General features: G+C 46.6%; 1 protein-coding gene across 1 annotated transcript in view; it reads left to right on the top strand.

The window, feature by feature from the left end:
- Positions 1-2,659: 2,659 nt before the first annotated feature.
- The window catches only part of USP13 (ubiquitin specific peptidase 13), a 108,184-nt gene continuing 87,251 nt past the window's right edge, over positions 2,660-23,592 (top strand). The window contains exon 1 of the mRNA XM_081086945.1: positions 2,660-2,969. Coding sequence (XP_080943071.1) covers positions 2,802-2,969 — 168 coding nt within the window. The 5' untranslated portion in view covers positions 2,660-2,801. The remainder of the gene's footprint in view (positions 2,970-23,592) is intronic.

A 23,592-nucleotide genomic window follows, 5' to 3' on the forward strand; every position in this document is an offset into this window, starting at 1 on the left:
CTTCAATTTTGATGAATGTTACTGGTTATTGAACTTAGAGTGTTTTTATTTAATTAATTAATTAATTAATTAATTAATTTTTAAATGTATTTTATTGATTTTTTACAGAGAGGAAGGGAGAGAGATGGAGAGTTAGAAACACCGATGGGAGAGAAACATCGATCAGCTGCCTCCTGCACACTCCCTACTGGGGATGTGCCCGCAACCAAGGTACATGCCCTTGACCGGAATTGAACCTGGGACCTTTCAGTCTGCAGGTCAACGCTCTATCCACTGAGCCAAACCGGTTACGGCTAGAGCAGGCGTGGGCAAACTACGGCCCGCGGGCCGGATCCGGCCCGTTTGAAATGAATAAAACTATTCAAAAAAAAGACCGTACCCTTTTATGTAATGATGTTTACTTTGAATTTATATTAGTTCACACAAACACTCCATCCATGCTTTTGTTCCGGCCCTCCGGTCCAGTTTAAGAACCCATTGTGGCCCTCAAGTAAAAAAGTTTGCCCACCCCTGGGCTAGAGTGTTTTTATAATTGAGTTTTAATTACTTTTAAAATCAATACTTGCACATAATAAAAATATAAATAATACAGAAAGATAAAAAGGGGCAATAAGTTCTCCTCTAACCTCAGGCATTGTGGGCTTCTCCACAGATCTCAACTTCATTAATTTCTTACGTATGCTTGTGCAGACTTCCTAAGGCCAAACAAGCATCTATCTGTCTATCTATCTATCATCATCATCTATATTGACAGGCAACATTAGAAATATTTACCACAGTTAACATCCAACTAGAAGGAAGGCCCATGGTGTACGGGATGAACTAGAGTGCTTACTGCATATCATCAAACTTGCATGCCTTCCTTGTTTTCACACATGGATTTGCACTTGGCTTTTTTTCCTCTAGTAATATTATTTGGAGATTATTCCACATTAGCAGACACAGCTCTTCGTTCTTTTCAATGGTATTGTATTTTAACCATTTCCTGTAGATGGATCTTTAGGCTGTTCTCAGTCTTTTGCATTCCAAGTAATGCTCCAACAATGATTCTTACACAGCATGAATTTACCTGTGGCATAAACGTCCAGATGCGGAATTGCTGGAAAAAGACAGTACGGTAGATGGGTATACAATTATGATTGGTGTTGTTAATTTCCTTCCAAAGAGGTACCATTTTTATTCCCTCCAACGTTTATGATGGTCTATTTCCCAAACACAGGCCAACTCAATATATCTTCATTAGGCTGATGGCTAAACAATGGTGTTTTCGTTTAATTTGCATTTAACTTAAAAATATTTAAATTTTTAAGTTTGGAATGCGTTTGAATCAAGTTTTTAATCTGTAATTGGACAAGAATCTGAAACAGACACAGATACTACTAGAGGGTGATAATCAGGGGAGAATAAGTAAAAAGCAAAATCTCCTTCAGTGTCTGCCCAATATGGGGATAGGAATCGTGTTTAATATTTTGCTTTCTGCCTCTTTTCCTTCTCCATTTCCATCAGGCAATGTGTTTTATGCTTGAGCCTTGCTTAAGGGAACGGGAATTTAGAAGAGCAAGGCAAGAGAGGGCTTGTCTGTCCACTTCACCTCAATTTCCAGGTACCTCTCCTGCCTCCCTAGCAGAACCAGCACATCTAGTAAATCAGGAAGAAGAAGAGAAAAATAACAGAAAAAAAAAAAAAAAGAATTTAAGGACAATATGATCTGGGAGAGCCTTTTGATTCACGATTTCTGCGTTTCAAGAACAGGCAGGAATCACCGGGTATCCTGCCCTTCATTGTCCGTATGGTAAGGGAACCGCAATGGAATTGAACCCCTGTTTTAAGAGTTTTTATTTTATTTTATTTTTTATAATGGAGTATACTGTGAGGCATTCTCTTTTCGCAAATTATTTCCCCTCACCCCCCCCACCTTCCAGCCAACCCCATCATTAGTTATTTTGAGGAACTGGAGAGCAAGACAGGAATGTATATGTCTGCATGGAAGATCCCCAAATCGGGCCATTGAATGCTGGACAGGGAGACCTCGAATCACGCAGAAGACGGTGCAGAGGGAAAAATGTAATCCCCTCCGAATAAAATCTTGATGTAAGAAAACGGAAAACTCTGTTAGGAGAGCAAAAACAGAGCCCTAGCCTCACGGGGTCCTATTCTCTTCCGATGAGCTTTAGATGGTAAGTGAGGAGCCAGCCTGAGTGCGGTGAACACTGAAGCGCCAACAGCAAATTTCGATCCGGGCCCGACGTCAGGGTCCAGATTTGTACCTGGAGTTCCGCCCCTGCCCAATCAGGGGACGTTCCCATTCCGTCTTCAGTTATTTTAAAAGCAAGCGGGTTTTAAACCCCCATTCCTGCTCTTTGTGTTGCTGCCTCGGAGTTGCTTCCTGGCAACATAACGCCCGTGGGGGTGCCCCCCGCAGGCCGCCGGCAGGGACCCGCAGCCTCCCTTCCCCGCCCCGGGCTCGGGAGCCGGCGCCCGCGGGCTAGCCCTCCGCCCCGCGCCGCGGAGCCCGCCCGGCCCAGGGCTCCTCGCCAGCGCCCCCTCCCCGGCACGCTGCGGCTGGCGCTCCCCTCGCCCCGCCTGACGCTGCAGCTGGGCCCGCGATTCGCCATTGGATTAAAAATAGCAGCGTCCCCCCAGCCCCGCCTGCTGGCCCCAGGGTCCCGGTGCCCGCTCCCGCCCCGCGGCCCGCTCTCCCCGCCCGCCCCAGCTCGGCTCCGATCGCCCGCGCAGCCCGCCGCCGCCGCGGGCAGACCCAACTCCGCTCGGCTCCGCTCGGCTCGGTGCGCGCCGCGGCCATGCAGCGCCGGGGCGCCCTGTTCGGCGTGCCGGGCGGCAGCGGCAGCAGGAAGATGGCTGCAGGGGACATCGGCGAGCTGCTGGTGCCCCACATGCCCACGATCCGCGTGCCCAGGTCCGGGGACAGGGTCTACAAGACCGAATGCGCCTTCTCCTACGACTCGCCGGTGAGTGAGGCTGGGCTGCGCTGCCGGCGCCCGGGGGAGGTCGCGGTGCCGGCGGCCTGCGCGGCTGCGAGCCGGGGAACTGGGCGGCACGTGAAGCGGGCGGGGAAGATGCGCAGTGGCCGCGGGATCTCCTCCTCCGGGCGGCGGAGTTGGCTCTGGGGTCCTGCAGTTCGGCGAGCGCTGACTGCGTGCCTGCTGGGGACTGGGCGCCGCCTGCAGCCGAAGGTGGGGTCGCCGGGGGGGTTCTGCTCCGCCAGCCTTCCTAGGCTGGCAGGGCCTCAAGTCCCACCAGCCTGTCCCCAGCTCCGCCAGCGTTTGGAAGATCGAACGGAAGAGCCCCCTGATCCGGGACTGCACGGTGCAGAGGGTTTGCGTCCTCCTGGAGGCGAGAGCGCAGGGCGCGTAGGCGGACGGATGGATCCCCTTGGACACCCACAGCCTTTCTCTTGGACCCGTTGCTTTGCCCAGGGATTCCCACTCCTGGACAACCCCAATTTCCCCTTTGAGCTTTGTTGCCTCCACTTTCCATTTCTCCGCACTCCTTTTCTTTCCGTAAGAATGTCAGAAGAAACCTCTGGCACCTCTACTCGGGCTGCAGAAATAGGGAAATCTCCTGGATTGTTATGGTTGTCTTAGACCTCTCCCCTTTCCCCTTTAAGCGAGTCACTTGGACTGAAATGCACTCGTATAAATTATTAAAAGTTCAATCTCGAATCGTGACCTCAGAGGCTGGAGGGGGAAGTAAAGACGGATGCCTGCCTTCCACCCAGGACACCGATGGTGGTTTTCACCAGGTTGTGTGTGTGTGTGTGTGTGTGTGTGTGTGTGTGAGTGAGAAGGGAAAGGAGGGTGAATGTCCCTTCCAGGAGTCAAAATGGGCTTCAAAGTGACTCAGCTGTCTGGCGTCTATCATGTCTTTCTGAGGACCAGGTTATTTTTATCCACCCACTTTAGATCTCATGTGTCACCCCGCAGATCCCAGGGCAACTGGGAGGTGCCTGGGTTGGAGGGGCCGAGGCAGGTTTCACAAGAGTCTAACACATTTTATTCATATTCTGTAGAGTGTTGTTGGAGAAAAGACAACAACCACCCAATGAGTGGCCCATGCTCCATAGTATCTTGTGAGTTACTTGGCTGATGTCAAAGCACTTTGGTTGGTGTACAGTGGAGCACCAGCATTCACAGACTCGATGTGACATTTAGTTTTCCTCTTATGCTAATTCCAGATCATTTGGGGATAAAAATCTCACGTATTTGTTAACTACTTATTTTTTTTTTCTTTCGAAAAGTTCTGTGTAAAGTGGAATGAAATGGTTGTGTTTAATCACGTTCCCACTATTTAAAGTGATTGTCAGCAGTGGCATTAAATTCTGTTATCCACAAAGTATTTGAAAATTTCAGATTTTGTGTCCAGTGCTGGGCAGGTTCCCACCAATAGCTCCTAAGGGTGCAGAAGGATGGTCTTCACTTAAGCAACTGACAGATTGGGACGTCCAGGAAGAAAACAGTGGCCTAAAAAAGTCTTTTAGGAGAGCACAACATGTCAGCTGCGTAAAACTGCTTTTTCTGTGTTTGGTCTGGGTTGATCTTCAAAAATTTTTTTTTTTTTACAAATATTTCATTGGTGACCTTTACCTCATTATATAGTGTATAGCAGGTGTGAGAAAGCTGATGATTTAAATTCACGTCTACAAATAATTATTGGGAGCTTACTGTGTGCCAAACACTGTTCTAGAAGCATCTTGTCCGATGTAAAATGATGATTTCATTCATTCCTTGGGGAAGACTGGGCTTATTTACAAGGCCGATGAATCAGTATATTTCATTTTCTGTTTTGTGGAGGAAGAGAAAGAGGATTTTATAACAAGTTTGACTAAAGCATGGTGCGTGATAATGTGAAATCTTCTCCTATGGCAGTTACTTAACACTTCATCACGAGCCAGGCAAGGTTTCTTGATCACCTACTGTGTGCCAACTCATGTAGGCATGACTGTAAGAATTATACAGAGCAAAATGCCTCAGTGCCAAACACACTAGAAACTTTAACCCGCAGGATTATAGGACTGTTGTAGAGAAAAGATAAAAAAATAATTTGATTAAAAAAAAAAAGTAATCCTTGCTTTGGATACTTTTGAAAAAGGTCATAGATAAAGATGGATAGAAATAAAGGAGACCAACATTCCAAACAAGGTAAATCACATGTGTAAACACATAAAGTGTGAACATTATTTTCTTATTTGCTTGTACTGTATTTGGAAGGAAATATTGATTTAACAAGAAGTGAGTAGAAGATGGGGTCCTTGAATACCTAGAACAGGAGCTATGTACATGTAGTCAGTTATAGAAAGCTACTTAAAGTAATGTGATTTGCATTGCTGTTAGAGGAAGACTGAGTTGATACACTTTTATTATGTATCTACCTTTGCTGTGTGTCACCATTTTTGGGTGTGAGTATTGAGTGGGATGGTATGATTACTCATTTTAGTATCCCTGTCCTTCCATTCTTTTTTTAAAAAAATATGTTTTTATTGATTTCAGAGAGAGGAAGGGAGAGGGAGAGAGAGTTAGAAACATCAGTGATGAGAGAGAATCATCAATTGGCTGCCTCGTGTATGTCCCCTACTGGGGATTGAGCCCACAACTGGGAATGGAACCATGTCCTCCTGGTTCATGGGTCGATGCTCAACCACTGAGCCACATTGGCCAGGCCCTGTCCTTTCTTTCTTCTCACCTTCTAGGGCTTAGCACAAAGCAGGTGCTCAGTAACAGTTCTTCTGGGGTGAGTGAGAATTTGTTTTTTCATCTGCTAATTTGGTTTCATCCCAAACCCACTTTGCTACCTCAACCTGTAGGTTCACCTCTCCATGACTTGGCTCACCTTGCAAGATCTATAATGTGACCTTCCTGGAGAGTGGGGGTGTGCATCTTTGTGTCCTCAGTAGCCTGCTCAGCATCTGGTATAAAAACCAGGAACTTAATGGATGTCTAGGAAATGTATGAATTACATGTGGTTACAGGTTCTGAAAATGGTAAGGACACAACATATAGGAAACGTTGGGAAAGGAATCATGGGGGATTGTGTAGAATGTGGTAACTTCGTTGCTTGTGGGGTATAGGATTCAGACAGGCAGAATCCTAACTCTGTCACCCAGCTCTGTAACTTCTATCTGCCTCAGTTTCTCCATCTGTGAAATGGGGCCAATAACAGAACCTACCTCATGGGGTTGTTTTGCCGATTAAATAAATTAATATGTTAAGTGTGCCTGGCCAGTTGGTAATCATTCTAGAAAGGTAAGCCAGTGATTAAGAAAGTCAATCATGGTTGGAAGCCTGAGTGTTTGTTTGGTTGTCAGGGGTTACGCAGAAAGTTTCATGTGGTTAAGTGGGGAAGTTGGTTCACACTTCTGCTCCCAAGTCTTCAGGGACCACCGTGTAAAATCTCCTCCCGTCCCTGTCCTGTTGAGCCCCTCCTTCACCGCAGGGAGCTTTGTCCCACCTCTCCTCAGCTTCCAGGTTGCCAGCTCCCGGGGGCGGGCCAGTCTCTAAGTCTTCAACGCATGAGATTCATTTCCTTTTCCAGGACCATTTTTCTCTCCTGATTCTCTTTCGGGGCTGCCTCACCTTTCCTTTTCTGCTTCAGACTTGGTTCTTTCCTCTGGAGCCTCTGTTGTTACTTAGAGTCTGTGTCATCACCACAGCAGTAAGTTATAGTCTGACTTCCATATTTTGTCATTATTATTATTATTATTATTATTTACCCATTTAGCTGGTAGTTTTAAAGCATCGACTAGGTATGAAGCCTCGTACCAAGCCCCAGGTACGGGAGGACCTGGGGATTCTTGTGTTTATATTCTCCCTCCCCACCTGTCTGGGGTGGAGAGCTTATCTTAAGCCTGGTCTTAGCTGGTTCAACTGAAAGATCGACAGCAGGGCTTAGGCCCAGGCAGTTTATTTTGGAAAGGTATCCCAGGGAACAGAAGTGGAGGAACATCCACGGGAACAGTGACAAAGGGAAGGAAGGAAAGACAATCCAAGAGTGAGTGAGTGAGCCGGCTATACGATGGCCACTTGTGCCTAAGCCGGGCGGGGACTCTGGGAAACGGTTGAATGTACCTCCTCACCCACCACCTGGGTCACGGAAGGGGGGAGTTTTATCCACTGGCTCCCGTGGCCCGTTGGTCAAGGGTGCTCCAGGGGTGAAGCGCCCTCACTCTTCCAGGTGGGTGTGGGTGCCGGAGGGGCTGAGCAGGCAGCAGCTGGGAAGGCGGAGATCCTGGTGCAGTGAGGCTCAGAAGGCAGCTCACACCTGCTGGGCGAGCAGCCTTACACCACAGAGGTGGCCTGAGAGGATGTGAGAGCAGCATAATGAGCGCCCCCGCACCTCTTCTTCCCTCCCAGCATGGATCAGCACTGCTTTGTAAAAGGGAGTTTCCCCCATTCTCCAAAGCTCTGAGAGCCCTGGGTGATGTTGAGATTTAACTGTTGGTTCTCTGCTTCCCTGGGGGTCTTTGCCAAACTCTGGTGGATGGGGCCTCATGGGAATGGCCGGTTTAGATACGCCTTGGGAAAGGCTTTGAGGTCATCTACTTGTAGGAAAACTTCATATTAGGGGCTCGGTAAATCCTCCTGTGATATTGTTGATTTGCTATAAGGAACGTATATTTGGTCATTGTTCCTGGCACAGAGTCCCTAAAACTCTTGGAATTTCCTTAGTGATAAGTGGCAAGAAGGTGTTATTTGTTATTTATAACAAGCCCCTTTCAACCACACCTGTAACCACCGTTCTATTCTAGGCCCCTCATGTAAGTGGGACCCCACAGTATTGGTCCTGTTGTGTCTGGCTTTTTTCACTTAGCGTATCTGCAAGGTTCATCCATGCTGCAGTGTGTATTAGAATTCCCTTCCTTTTTAAGGCCAAATAATACTCCGCTGTGCGTGTGTGCCACATCTTGTTTCTGCATTCCTCTGTTGGTGGACTTTGGGCTGTTTCCACCTTTTGGCTGTGATGAATAAAGCTGCTGTGATCGTTGGTGTGTAAGTCTCTGTTTGAATCCCTGTGGAATCTGTGCTTTTTACTGTTGTGCTATGCATGCTGCCTTCTGGGCAATGAGTCTTGCCCTGGCAGTGCTTACTCGGAGGAGAAAAAGTAATTTAATTTAGGATCTATGCAGAAAAATCATCATCCTAGTGGGTAAACAAAACTGATATAAGATAGTAAAGTAAAATTTAGGAAGCACAGATTTTTCTTTCCCTTTGAAGATGAAAACCTAAACTAAGCCTAATTAGTTTCACACATCAAAAGTTCCCTGCCCAGCCCTGGCTGGTGGGCTCAGTGGTTATAGCATCAGCCCTGGAACTGAGGGGTCTCGGGTTCAATTCCCCTTGAAGGGCATGTCCCTGGGTTGCAGATTTGATACCTGGTCCTGGTCAGGGTGTGTGCAGGAAGGCAACTAACCGATGTGTCTCTCTCACATGTCTCTCTCTCTCATCTCTTTTTCCTTCTCTCCTCCCACCCTCCCTCCTTTCTACTCTCTTTAAAACCAATGGAAAAAATATCCTGAGTATTAACCAAACCAAACCAAACAACAACAAAAAATAGTTCCCTGCTCAAAGCAGCTAACTAAAAAGTTGTGTTGTAGCAATGATTCTCAAGCTCTTTGGCCCAATTTATACTCTTAAATATTTTTGAGGACGCTTAAGAGCTTTTATGTGGTTTCTATCTATTGTTAGTTACCATACTAGAAATTAAGACAGAAAAATTTAAAACAGCTTCCATTCCATTAGCTATTCAAGTGGTGATGTCATCATATGTCATGATGACGCTTGAAAAATGCCGCTGTGTGCTCATGAGAGAATGGGATTGAAAAAGACAAATGAATTCACCTCATGAAAACAGGTTGACCTTGCAGATTACTTGAAGGGTCTTGGGGGGCATCACAGGGTTCCAAGATCATACTTTGAAAACCAAAGTTCTAGAGTTTAGGCAAGAAAACTACAACTGGTTCCTCCAGTGACATATCCCACCTGCATTGCGACTTTTATGGGGTCAAATTTAATTTAGTCAAATTTAATCACATGTGTGGTGATTGAATAATTGGTTGCTAATCTTTGCTCAACCAGAAATGTTATTTCTCATACATTTTTTTTAAAATTTATGTATTGATTTTCAGAGAGAGGGGAAGAGAGGGAGAGAAACATCGATTTATTATTCCATGGATTTATGCATTCATTGGTGGCTCCTTGTATGACCAAGGATTGAACCCACAACCTTGGCATATCAGGACGACACTTGAACCAACTGAACTACCCGGCCAGGGCTCGTACATTCTTTTTGAAGCAAATTAAAATGTAGAGAATTTGACTCCTTTTGAAAAATTTGCAGCTACATGGGCTGGGAATTGTTGGCTCTTTCAGAGGTGAGAATTCTCTCTTCTGTTGTCGGTGAGCTTCACTGTAATGTGATCTGCCTGGGCTGTATCTTTGGGGAGCCTTAACTTGGAGCATCATGATTTTTTCCCTTTGACCACTGGTTAGGAGACGGTTGCCATCTCTCGCCTGGGAGGTGGAAGCCTGTCTGGCAGCACTCGGAGCCGAGGGGAAGGAGGGAGGACGGAAGGAGGAAAGGGATGGCTCCGCATCTGCATACCGGTCCTAGCAGGATAGTCTCCTCTGGTTCTTAACCCTATCCCTGCTTTGTTAAGCCTTTTCCCGTGTTGCAGGGGCTGGGAAGCCGGACACCTCTGGTAGAAGGGTTTTGATTTTGAATCTGCCAGTGAGAGATGCAGAAGGTAAAGAGAAGAAGCCATGATTGCTGTTGCGGCGGTGGCACCTGGCAGGCGGTGGGATCTTCCTAGTTCCTGTGGGACTCAGAGCCCCCTCAGCCCCGGGGAGGCTGGGATCATCTGTGCAGTTTTTTTTGTGATGTTTGTGCTTCCTGATTTCCTGAGCATGAGTGGTGGTTTCTCTGCCCCTGGCTCTCACAGCTCTTCCCAGGATTTTGCAAGCCTCCAATCCCCTGCATTAAATCCCTTCCTGCCTGAAATACCTAGGATGGTTTGTCTTTTTGAACTAGATCTGGACCGATACGCATATATTACACCCACATCTCCAAGTGCCTGTGTATTCAGCATGGCGCCCTTGTTCTTAGCTGAGCCCAGTGTCCCGCAGACCTGAGTCTTTGTGTCTACCTGCTTTAGAAGAAATCTCCAGTAGATGGTGGATGTGGGAAGGACTGGTTGGCCTGGAGGAGAGCTCTGGGGCTGCGACTGCTACCCAGACAGATTTCCGACCCTTCCTCCTTTCTTTAGTCCCTGTTTTACCCCAACTTCTAGGGTTACCTGGGGCTGTTCGTTCTGGAGGCTTTTGGAGGTTCTGTGGTGTAAGTCAGATTTTATCTTGGCTTTCTACGCCATGGGCTTGGAATCCAGCTTTGTCGGCTTGTCTTAGTCTTTTTAGCACTTACCCATCTGCAGTCCACATTCCAGATTTTGTTGCTGTGGTTTATGTTTTCAAAAAATCCCTTTATCGTCGTTTTATTTGTGTTTCATAAAGGAGTGAAATTGATGTGTGAGTGTAGTCTGCCCTAGTTCCCTAGAGTCCCACTTTTCCAAACTAAAATCGAGAAGTCACTTGTGATCTCTTTTTGGCAGTAATTACCTTTAAAGTTGTCTCATTTTTCAAGTTCTGGGATGTAAGCGAAGCTGCTGATCTTGTCAGGGAGCCTTTCTGAGAAAGTTTGTGATCTCAGCTTGTGTTGGATCTGGAGGTGCAGTTCTGAATTCTGCTTCTGCTCCCTGCCTGCGGCTGCCTGTGGCCCCAAGCTCAGCTACAGCGCCTGCCGCCATTCATCACCCCTGCTGGGAGGGGTACAGTGCCATCCAGTGTCCCTCCCTCTCTTTTAAAAAAAACGGTGTAAATACACATCACACAAAAGTGACCATCTTAACCATTTTTAAGTATACAGTTGGGTGGTATTAAGTACATTCTCATTGTTGTACAACATCACCACTATCCCATCCCCAGACCTCTTTTCATCTCAGGACTGAAACTGTGTATCCCTGATAACAATAACTCCCATTTCACCCTCTCCCCAGTCCCTGGCAACCACAAATCTGCTTTTCTCTGAATTTGGACTGCTCCAGGTACCTTGTATAAGTGAGATCATTCAGGATTTGTCCTTTTGCGACTGGTTTGTTTCACTTTCCATAACAATTTTAAAGTTCACATGTGGTAACGTGTTGGGATTTCCTCCCCTTTTAAAGCAGAATCACATTCCATTGTGTGTGTGTGCCGCATTTTGTTTATCCATTCACCTGTGGATGGACCTGGGGTTGCTTCCACCTTTTGGCTGCTGTGAATGATGCTGCTCTGAACCTGGGTGCACCTCCCTCTCTTTTACACCACATCGCACTGGCCTCCTCCCTCCTTCTCCACGGCCACCGTTCATCTCTCCTCATCTCTCCTGGCCTGGCCTCTTGCAGAAGCCTCTTAACAGACCACCCTGCCTCCCTTCGTGCCCATCACACCGAACTCTTAGTTGTTTTTCTGAAACATGGGTCTTATCATGCCATTTTCCTGTGTAGAAATTTTCAGAGGCCCCATTCAGACTTTTCTAACACAGCACATGTTGCTCCGATTTACTTAGCCACTGCCGTCACTTAGCACCTGCCGTCTGCTTACATTCCGTTTGGCCCAAAGGATGTTGTGTTCTTCAGGCGCTCAGCCTGGACTGCCTTCTCCCAGCCCATCACCCCTCCCCTCCCTGCAGGAAAACCCTACCAGTTCTTAAACACCAGCCCGGGTATGCTTTGTGAGCCCCCGCCCCACTCCCCAGCTGAGTCAGACATTAATTTTCCTGTGCTTTCCAGAACACTCTGTACATCTCTGTCAGGGTTGGGATATGATTGTTGAAGACATGGAAGAGCTGAGGGCTTTGAGAATGAAAGGGAAAAGAATAGAGGACTGAAAGGCTGCCCTTTGGGAACCTGTATCTGGTAGGCTACATCTGTTCTGTTCCCATTTAAAAAAAATCATCACCATATATTTTGGCATTAAAATGTTACTAAAAATAGCCAATATTGTATTTTTTATTTTATCACTAGAGGCTCAGTGCACAGATTCATGTATCAGTTGGGTCCTTTGGCCTGGTCAGCGATCGGGGCCATTGGTGGAGGAGGGTGGCCAGCCGGTCATGGGAGATTGGCCGGCCATGGGAGGTTGGCTGTGGGAGCTCATTGACCACTAGGGGGCAGCTCCTGTGTTGAGCGAATGCCCCCTGATGGTCAGTGCACATCATAGCAACTGGTCGACTGGTTGTTCCGTCGTTTGGTAATTCGGTTGCTTAGGCTTTTATATATAGAGAGATAGATATTATCTGGCAAGTCATAAACTTGACTCTTAAAAAGCCAGGGAAAGGTGTCCTGGGGATTTACCAAGTGTTTTGCATGTTGTGATTCTAGGTGTCGCAGGGGATGTTGGTAGAAGTGATCACAGATGGAGTCCCTCAGGGAGATGACAAGAGGGCAGGTCCCTGTGGATGTAGCCCAGGCCTCTGTGCTGCTGCTGGCGTTCAGTATTATGGGGGTCATCGAGGACTCCTCATGTCCCATGCACAGGGAAGATGTGCACAGGAGCACCTATTTTAGGGTTAGAACAGCAGGGCAGTGCAGTAATGACAAGAATTTAATGAATCTGAACAGGCTACTAGATTAGAGATGTTGCTTGAGGTGCACAGTATGTGCTTCCTGTGATAATATTAAAAAGCAAACATTTTGTTTGCATTTATTAGCAAATATTAGTACTTATTTAGAGCCCAGTACACCCAGCCCTGCGCTAGGTGCTGTAGGTGGTAGGGAGGGTGTGAGTATTTAGGAGGGAAGCAGAGGGTCCCAGGAGGGGAGAATGACATGGCTCTTGCTTTTGAAGTGGAGTGGATGCACCAATTTTCAGTGTCTATTATGAGTCAAACAGTGTACGAGGTACTTTTATGTATATTGTCTCATGTAATTACAATAGGAATTGGCTTATAAGTGATAGTGGTGCTGCCCTGTTTTACAGACGAGGAAACTGAGAGTCAGAGGTTAGGCAGCTTGTTCAAGGACTTGTTCTAAGACTGGGATGTGGCAGAGATGGGACTTAGCCCTGATGGATCATGAAGCACATCTAGGATATTTAAGTTTTAAACAGTGTGGCAAGGGGGCAGCAGGACAGTGCTTAATTAGTGTGGATGTTCTGGAAGTGGAATGAGGAATAGTTGGTGGGAGGTGTGGAGTCCTTGAACAGGAATTCAACTAGGACAGTGATGGCGAACCTATGACACGCGTGTCAGAGGTGACACGTGAACTCATTTTTTTGGTTGATTTTTCTTTGTTAAATTGCATTTAAATATATAAAATAAATATCAAAAATATAAGTCTTTGTTTTACTATGGTTGCAAATATCAAAAAATTTCTATATGTGACACGGCACCAGAGTTAAGTTAGGGTTTTTCAAAATGCTGACACGCCAAGCTCAAAAGGTTGGCCATCACTGAAGTAGGAGGCTAGTGTAATAGTGGAGGGGCAACTAGGACAGTGATGGCGAACCTATGACATGCGTGTCAGAGGTGACACGTGAACTCATTTTTTTGGTTGATTTTTCTTTGTTAAATTGCATTTAAATATATAAAATAAATATCAAAAATATAAGTCTTTGTTTTACTATGGTTGCAAATATCAAAAAATTTCTATATGTGACACAGCACCAGAGTTAAGTTAGGGTTTTTCAAAATGCTGACACGCCGAGCTCAAAAGGTTGGCCATCACTGAAGTAGGAGGCTAGTGTAATAGTGGAGGGGGTGTGCTTTCAGTAGGGTGATGACAGAGGGGGTAGAAGTGGCTGGGTGGTGGGAATAAACTCAATAGAAAATTTCATGAACGGTGTGACCCAACTTAAGGACAGAACATGCAGTGGGTGAAGGAGTGGGAGGAGTTCAAGGTGACTTCACACCTGTAGCTTGGGAGATGAAGTGAATCCAGGATGAGGAAGGTGAGATGGTCACAGGCAAGTGGCCAAGTCCTGCATGCCCACTGGGACAGTTGGGGACTGGATGGAGCTTAGAGGTCAGGGTTTGGGTTGCAGAGTCTGGCAGGCCCTAGTTTAGAGACCCTGGGTTTGTGAGTAGCCCTTCCTTGTGAAAGGACCCCAGGGCCCCACCTCTTTGCTCCTGAGACCTTTTCCCCCAAGTTGTAGACGAAGCAGAGACTGGCACATGCCTCTCGCCCTCCCACCGATGGGCTCAATTCCCAGAGAAACTCAGGAGCCCGGGGCAGTATTTTTTCCAGAAGTTAGAAATTTGAACAGATAGTCATATTACCCAAGTAGTTGTAGATGGGATACATGTAGAATTTAACGTTTTATGATAATAAAATCACTTTAGAGGGAATTTGTCCCATGTTAACCACATGGGTGATTGGCCAAGAGGTTGACTGTTCTTGTGAGTTGCAACTATGAAAACTTTCTCCTAATCAAAACAAGTGTTGCTGTTTTTGTCCTGGCTAATTCTTCGGGTGTGGCTATAAGTGGTGACCTGGGCATAGATGTTTCTGTCCCCAGCAGCTCTTAGAAACAGGCTTGGCGGTCTGCTAGTGGGGTTAGTGGGTTGATTGGCCAGGAGGAAAGAGGACATATGGGCCTGAAGGTAAGGAATGGGCCAGGGAGAGGGCAGGGGTGAAAGTAATTCCCATACTGTATCCTTCGGGAACAACTGCTGAATTGTTCCTTTGGACCCAAGGTTGGGCCTCCAGCCTGCAGCTTGGGGAGGAGCCTCAGGTGGTGTGGGCTCTTTCTCCAGGCCCCGACCAGCAGAACGGGACCATGGACAGGTCCAATGACTGGCCCTACATTGATGAGGGTGGGTGGACGGTGGGGTCACCAAGCCCTGCAGCTACTTCACCGGGGTCTGGGAGCCCCACACCTTGGGTCTTGTCAGGGAGCTGTCAGCCTGGGGGGGGGCCACCTCTCAGGGACTTCCGCTGCCTGAGTTTGGGGAGTGGAGCTGGTGGGGCCTGCTGAAGCCCCCTTCCCCTGCAGGAAAGCCTGGCAGGGCACCTGGCTCAAGCTGCTTGAGTGCGGTGGCTCTCCTTTGCCTGTCCCTTTTATTTTCTTGGATGAAACAGCCTTGAAGAAAAAGAAGAAGCTGCTCTTTCCCCCAGACCCCCATGATGGTGTGTGCTGGCTCCTGCCACCAAAACGACGTCTGCTTCTCAGTTGCTCCAACCAGCAGGTGGGGGGAGGGCAGACTGGCCTGGACTCACATCCCTCCATCCCTTGACTACTGAGAGCAGTATGACTTCAGCAAGTGCCTTAATGTCCCTGGGCCTTGGCTTTCCTCTCTGTCGTACCCACCTGCAGTGTTTTTATCACGACTGCCCATCACCGTGACTTGCTGCTTCCCATCTCTTCAGTGGGCTTCAGTGGGAGGGATCCCTCCGAGAGGAAGGTGAAGTGGGATTTATTTTTTTAATTATATTTTTAAATATATATATTTTATTTGTTTTTTACAGAGAGGGAGAGGGATAGAGAGTAAGAAACATTGATCAGCTGCCTCCTGCACACCTCCCATTGGGGATGTGCCCACAACCAAGGCACATGCCCTTGACTGGAATCGAACCTGGGACCCTTGAGTCCGCAGGCCGATACTCTATCCACTGAGCCAAACCGGTCAGGGCTGAAGTGGGATTTATCTGGTCTTGGCTTTGCAGGAGAGACATGCTGTTCTTGGTAATTCTGTGTGAGGCTCTGCTCTGAGGGCCCGCCCGGGGCATGAGTGTGAGCCGCCTCCTGAGGGGGAGGGGGACGGTGCAGGGCTGTTATTCATCCTCACGTTTGCCCCCTTCTGATGGGCTCTCATGGGTTAGCCTGCACACCGAATCCTCATGTATAATGCAGTTTATCAGGGGAAATGCATCCTGAAGAGACCTATCTCTTTTAGAAAATAAGAAGACGTGACCATAAGAGGTTTTTACCTTTGACGAGGTGGCCTCACAGTTTCTTTTCTTCGATGTCAGCTGGGAACCACTTCGATACGTTGTGGCTTCATTTTAGCACCGCTGCGGACGCTCACCTCGTGTCTCTGCCTCTGATGGTTTCTGTTTTGCCACCTGTCCTGTGAGCATTAATTATAGTAGCGGCTCTCCGTGCCCTGCCTCAACCCTTGTTCCCCAGCTATTCGGGGACAGCGTCCTCATTGCTCCACACACCCAGAGCAAGGATTTGGTTTTATACTTAAGGAAGCAGTTAATAAATGATGCCTCCGTAGGACAGTGAATTTATATTGTGTCAAAGCCTAGCTGTTCGGACCCTGCCTTTGGCCTGTGCAGCTCTGAGGCGTAGGAGTCCTCTGCAGAGAGGGAGACTTCCAAGTTGGAGCAAGCTGGAAGAGCCATTGCATGAACATTCCTAGTTTTTCTTAACACTTCACGGCCACATTATGCTTTATCAGTGCTCAGCAGAGAGGCCGATACCACCTAGAGATGCTACGCATTTGCTGTTTCCTACTTAGCTTATGTAGCCAAGTGTATTTCAGTGGATTTGCTGTTGAAACCAAAATTTTGGACTTTGCAAATATTGTATCTGGTAGTTCTGTTCTACTGGTCAACTGGTGAGTCTTTCCTTGAGTTCCGGCTTAGTTCCGGCTTGGTGTAGGGCAGGGCTTTATTCCACATTTCCTTCTTTGGGTTGCGTCCTGGCTACACTTGATCTGGAACCTGGTTTTACTTTCTTATGGCACATTTGCTTCCCACCTGCATGTGCTTAGTTTTTCATTTAAAAACCGTTGTCTGTTTTGCTCGAGAAGCGAGACTGTACTGGGGATCTGCACAGTGGAATATTCATATCTACTATTCAGAGGGGGAAGTGCCCGAGCGGCTGAATTAATAGGCAGATGGCTGCTTACTGAGAGCAAGGAGTGAGCAGAGAGAGGTGGGCAGTCTTGCGAGGTTCTGAGTCAAAGCAGTTAGGAGTTGTCCTAATCGTGGCCCTTTTCCACACAGCCCCACATCTCATCCATCTCCTAGGCTTATGTGCTCTCTCCTAACATTATACCCTGAATCTGCCCAAGTTTCCCCTTCTCTGCCATGATCCCCCTTCCCTCTTCCTCCTGCCACCTCCCCCAGGCTAAGCCGCCACGTGGTCTTGTTCAGACAAGGGCTGTCTAAAAGGACTTTCTGTGATGATGGAGTTTGCCGTATCTTATTGTCCAGTGTGATGACCCCAGCTGCCTGTGGCGTGGCCATTGAGCAGCTAGAGATGTGTCCAGTGCGACTGAGAAATGAACTTTTAATTTAACATAATTTAAATTAATTTAGATTTAAATATTCACATGTGGCCAGTGGCTACTGTATTGGACAGTGAGGGTCTAGAATATATAATGGCCTCATAGCCATGTATTCTCTTGACCCCTCTGTTCCTGTAGTTTTCCCCCAGTAGCCAGAGTGACCTTTTAAAAATGTATAGCACCTGGCCGGCATGGCTCAGTGGTTGAGTGTCAACCTATGAACCAGGAGGTCATGGTTCGATTCCTGGTCAGGGCACATGCTTGAGTTGTGGGCTTGATCCCCAGTGTGGGGTGTGCAGGAGGCAGCCAATCAATGATTCTCTCTCATCATTGATGTTTCTATCTCTCTCTCCCTCTCCCTTCCTCTCTGAAATAAAATATATATATATATATATATATATATATATATATATATATATTTAAAAATGTATATCAGATGTGGCACTTCTCACTTGAAAACCCTCCAGTGGCTTTCATCCCACTGAGATTGAACTCTAGCTCTGCTCCTCAGATCCTGCTACCTCTCCCTCTCCCTCGACCTTAGCACCCTGACTTTCTCTGTTTTTGTTTTTGTTTTTTGATGATGTAGCTAAGCTTTCTCTGGAGTTGTGGCCTTTGCACATGCTTTTTGTCTAGCTAGGGTGCTCTTCCCACTTGGCTTGTCTGGCCCCTCATCCTTGAGCTCGCCCCTCCCCCCATCCCCTGAGCTGCATAATGACCCCAACCCTCTTATCTCTCCACCCTCCCTCAGGCTTCTCTATCACCCTTATTGCTGCTGGAAATTATCTTCTGTATCTCTTGTTTATTTTCTGTCTCTCCTTACCAGGATGGAAATGTCATCAGGGCACCAACCTTGCTTGTCTGTTCCTCTCTGCCGAGTAAACCCCTGCCCTGTACCCCCACCTGTCTCTTGCTCCCAGAGGAGACAGCACAGCCTTATTCTCTTCCTCAGCTTCTTTTCCAGACTCCTCACGACTGTCCGACTGTCCCCGGCTGGAAGCTTGGATGGCATCCTTGATGTGTTTCTTTTTTTTCTGTTGTAATCACATTCGAGCCTGGCTCCCTGAGATTACAGTCCTCCTCTCCTCTCTTTTACTTGTGTGTTCCCAAAGTTCTTTAGCTACACATTTCAAAATAATCTCTTAGTTATTTCAGACCTTCCTTTCACTTTGAGTAACAAGACTACGCAGCACCTGAAAGCTGTGAAGGTGGCTTGCAAAAGCCTCAGGAACGCTTTGGTGAAGAAAAGGGAACATTGGGACGACGCCTATTCTGTTCCATATACATATATTTGGTTCTAAATACACTCAGTGAAGGAAAATCTTATTGTTTCGAAAGAAAAATTGGAAAATGCCAAAGGACAAGATGAAGAAACCACTCCCACATTATCTCATCAGGCTGAGATAACATCGTGCCACCCAGCGTGCACGTCACGTGTATCATAACGTCACACACAGAGTTTTATCCCTGGCTTCATCACTCAGAAATACCTCTCAGTAACTACTCATCACAAGTCAATTTTAAGTGGCCGAAGAATGTTAACTTTCATAGATATGCCATAAATTACTAAACACATCTGTTGTTGGGCATTCAGGTTATTTCCTTTCACTATTATAAGTACCTAATTTACTTAATTTATTTTCTTTTTTTAATCCTCACCTGAGGATATTTTTCCATTGATTTTTAGAGAGAGTATCAGAGAGAGGGAAAGACAGAGAGAAATATCGATGTGAGAAAAACGTACTGATTTGTTGCCTCCTACGCAAGCCCGTACCAGGACCCGGGCGGGGAGGAGCCTGAAACAGAGGTATGTGGCCTTGACCGGAATCGAACTCGGGACCCCCGCAGGCCCACGCTCTATCCACTGAGACGAACCAGCGAGGGCTTATTTTCTTTTTAAAAAACCAGGGTTCTAGGAAATACCATGTTCTTGTCCTTTCGTCTCCCTTTGCACGAGTGTGTGAGTCACAGTCTTGTGGGGCGGTGTGGGGGGGATGGTATGCAGTTTGTCCTGTACATGGATTTGTTGTGACTCCATCTACCGACATCATGTTTCTCTTTGTGGCGATGACCGCTTGCTTTCCACACTGTCCTGTGGTTCTAAAAACAAGCGTTACGCAGCTCCTCTTGCTGCTCACGCACGCTGGCCCTGCCTTCCTGCCTTCCAGCGGAGGCTGGTCTCCAAGAGCACGGCATCGTAAACAACGTTCTCCGAACATCTACCGATTGACAATGTGGTGTATTTTTATTTGAAATGACTGGCCACTGGCTACTCTGAAACACGTTGTAACCTTGACCTTTACATTCGCCATTGTTTTACTGTTCTTTTAAATGCCAGGCAGGATAACACAAAGGTGACTTCTTCCTTGATGTTACTTCTGAATAATATGCAGTATAATGGAAAGTAATAAATGAACGGCCATGGATATATTGCGTCTGCATTGAAATGCATTGAAGAGTGGGTTTAAACCATGGGCTTCTGATGCTGCTCTTCTCTCTGACGGTTTGATCGTGGGGTGGGAGAAGTTTTCAAAGGGAATCATTATATGGCCTTAGAGAAATCCTGGGTGATCTCAGGTTTCTAAATCAAGCCTTGCATCCTGGTCAAGTTTCTGTTTAGTGCATTATGAAGACGATGATTAGAATCTTATTTAGCTAAGAACACGCAGGGAAGCACACGCTGGCCATTCTTGGCTGGGTGGCCTCTGAAAGTGGGAGCCAGAGAAGGGCCCAAGGTGGGATGGGGTGTGGAGATGGCAGCCATTGTCCCAAAGAGCCATGGGAGGTGGCGTGGTGACAGAAGGTAGGAGAGCTGGGGTAGTGGGGTTCAAGTGTCCAAGCTGCTAAGAGTGTGACTTGAGCCAAACAAACCAGAAAAGCTAGTATTCCTGCTGGGGTCTCAGGCTGTATGTCTATGCACGACCATCAGTTTTCTTTTCTTTATTTAATCATCACCTGAGGACATGTTTTTACTGATTTTTAGAGAGAGGAAGGGAGAGAAAGATGGAGAGAGAGAGGAGGAGGGAGAGAGGGTGGGAGGGAGAGACAGACAGAGAGAGAGAGAGAGAGAGAGAGAGAGGTTGCCTCCTGAATACACCCTGACTAGAGATCAAACCCAAAACCTAGGCCTGTGCTGTGATCGAGAATTAAACCCACAACCTTTTGCTGTACGATGACACTCCAGCCAACTGAGCCACCGGCCAGGGCCAATTTTCCTTTGATGCTCCCCATTATTTAGTTACGCCAGACTTGAAATGGAGCCTGTGCCAGGGAGTAGTTTAAAAGGAGGCACTGAGAACCCGTTAGAATTAAACCGTGTAACGGAATGACAGCAAATTGCACAAACCTGCCATTGATCCCATCAATGTTCACTCCTGCTTGGTACCAGATACTGTCTTTGGAATTCAGTAATGAACGTGATACAAGTTTCCTGCTCTCAGGAGAGGCTGTGCTGCTCAGCTTCTGAATGCAGTGGCCCCGAGTGAAGGAAGCTTGGGTTTCTCACAGCTACAGGTTTCAAACAGCAAGATGCTAAGAGTGGTGAAATGGAAGTGGTCTGGGGTGTAAGGCTGTCAGCACAGGCAGATGAGCAGGGAGATGAGGGAGTTGGTCATGGGCAGAGGCTGGCAGGTGGACAGCTGCACCGGTGTGGGATCTGGGGGGCATCCACAGTTGTGCAGGCCTCGACATGGGTAGCTGGCTTTGATGGGCTGCTCTGAAGGCTTGAGGCCTGACCCGGTGTTCCCAAGGTCCCTGAGGTGATGCTTTCCTGACAGTGAGACCCTCGTAGGACTGGGCAGTTCACCCAGCCCTGGACTAAGGCTACTCAAAGGGAAGCCAGCTGACTGGGCCAAGAGATAAGTACAAGCATCGAGAGTACGTGCTTAAAAATTTCTATAGCAACTTGACTTTGCAGCCACCTCCAAGTGCTTGAGCAGCAGACCAGTTTGTTTGAACAGGATGTAGAGCCATGTGGGTTTTGTGGGACTTACTCGTGTGAGTCGTACACATCTGGTTGGAGCTGGGAACTAGTCCTGTGCAGGGGGCCACGTGTCTTTCCCTAATGAATAGAAACAAAACACCGGACAAAACAACCTGCTCCTTCACAGCTGTAGCTTGAGAAACAGCACTGGAGGTGCTGACGCTCAGTTGGTTGGAGTGTCATTCCATACAGCAAACGGTTGTGGGTTTGATTCTGGGCCACAGCACGTGACTAGGTTGCGGGTTTGAGCCTTGGTGAGGGTGTGCTCAGGAAGCAAGCGATCAATGTTTCTCTCTCACATCGAGCGTGGAGGTAATGGGAGTGAGGCTGTGGGCCCCAAGTTCAAGGACTTAAATAAATCTACAACCACTTATCGCAGCCGATTTTCAGTTCAGTCTTCGTCAATGTACAGACTCACCTTCCCCCCTTCCCCTCCTCCTTGTCATCAGCATGTGCTCTTTTTTCATAAACATTATTTTTCTATGCACATCATATACGATTCCATACCTATGCTCTACACACATTACACACAATGCATACATGCGTCATTTTAAATAAGGTTAAAGTATTTCATTGTGTTTATATGTCACAGGTTCTTAGCTCCTCTACTTGGGGCCATTGCTAACTTTTCCTGTTTTAAATAGTACATCCGTGAATATTTTTAAACAAAAGTTTTTTTTCTATTTCTTTTGGGTCCCTAGGGTCTGTCCCCAAAGGTGAAGTACTGTGTCAAAGGTCACAATGTTATTGCTCTGTAGAAAGACAGAATCAATTTCTATTGTCGGAGTCGGGACACAGACTTTTCTGTGGCTCCAGGCTGTGCGATTATAACACTTTTTTTAAAAAAAATATATTTTATTGATTTTTTTACAGAGAGAAAGGGAGAGAGATAGAGAGTCAGAAACATCGATGAGAGAGAAACATCGATCAGCTGCCTCCTGCACATCTCCCACTGGGGATGTGCCCGCAACCCAGGTACATGCCCTTGACCGGAATCGATCCCAGGACCCTTCAGTCCGCAAGCCGACGCTCTATCCACTGAGCCAAACCAGTTTCAGCTATAACACTTTTTTTTGTTAGTTTAGTTGGCTTATACTAGTACACTCGCCTGGAAGTTGTTTTAATGTGCTTACTTCAGGAGGTGGTGAGGATGTGATGATTTGAGTATAATATTTTCTCACCTGTAAAATTAAACAATCTTAAAAAAAAAACGCTTACTAAGTTGAACCTGGATGTTGACATCTTGTAATTTTATCAGTTTTACATAGTTTGCATGTAAGCTTTTTTCATCGTCCTTTACAGCTTTACCCATGCTGTTATTGTTGGTTTTCTATTTGTTTAGTTATATTTTGTGGTGTAAAACTTGCTCGTTAGTTTTTATATATTTGTACTCAGCTATGCCATCTCTTTTGCGATTCTATATTTTTTTGGTTAGAAGTTATTTTCCTCTTTACAAGTGGGATGAATATGCTATTCTGCTCTTTCCTAGTTTTTAAAATGTGATCTCTTGGATCTATCGGAACCTTATTAGAGTGTTTGGTGTAAGATGTGGATCTAGATTGAATTCTGAAGTGTAAATGTAACAGTAACTTTGATTAGCGATTTCCCCCTCATTCTTTGGGTTTGACATATTAAGAGCTTTTGCCATGTGAAATTAATGTATTTTTGGAATCTCCATTGTCATGCTATTTATTTCAAAAGTTAACCCAATATATAGAAATGCCATTTGTGCCAAAACCGGTTTGGCTCAGTGGATAGAGCGTTGGCCTGCGGACTGAAAGGTCCCAGGTTCGATTCCGGTCAAGGGCATGTACCTGGGTTGCGGGCATATCCCCAGTGGGAGATGTGCAGGAGGCAGCTGATCGATGTTTCTCTCTCATCGATGTTTCTAACTCTCTATCTCTCTCCCTTCCTCTCTGTAAAAAATCAATAAAATATATTAAAAAAAAAAAAAAAAGAAATGCCATTTGTAATCTATTTAATAAAGCACTCTACCACCATGACTTGAAAATAGTATATCGTTTTGATTTCTTTCCTCTTATTCTTTGAGTTGTATTTCACTGTCAGTACAGTTCCCTAAACCTGCCTGATTAAAAAAATTGTTTAATTTCTATTTTCTTCTGAAGACATATTGCACAAACGCTTAAGACAAAGGACATTGGACATTAAGAAAGAGGTTCACCCTGGTCTTTACTGTCTGGTGCAGTTACTGGTCTTGCGTGTACTCTGTGGCCTCATTACAAAAGCCACGATACGAGCCTATTCCCTCAGCTTTAGCACAGCGCCTGTGCAGAAGGCCCTGCCCGATTGCTTGCTGCACTTTGGGG

The sequence above is a fragment of the Myotis nattereri genome (genome assembly GCF_964212035.1).
Source record: "Myotis nattereri genome assembly, chromosome: 3".
NCBI classification, from domain to species: domain Eukaryota; kingdom Metazoa; phylum Chordata; class Mammalia; order Chiroptera; family Vespertilionidae; genus Myotis; species Myotis nattereri.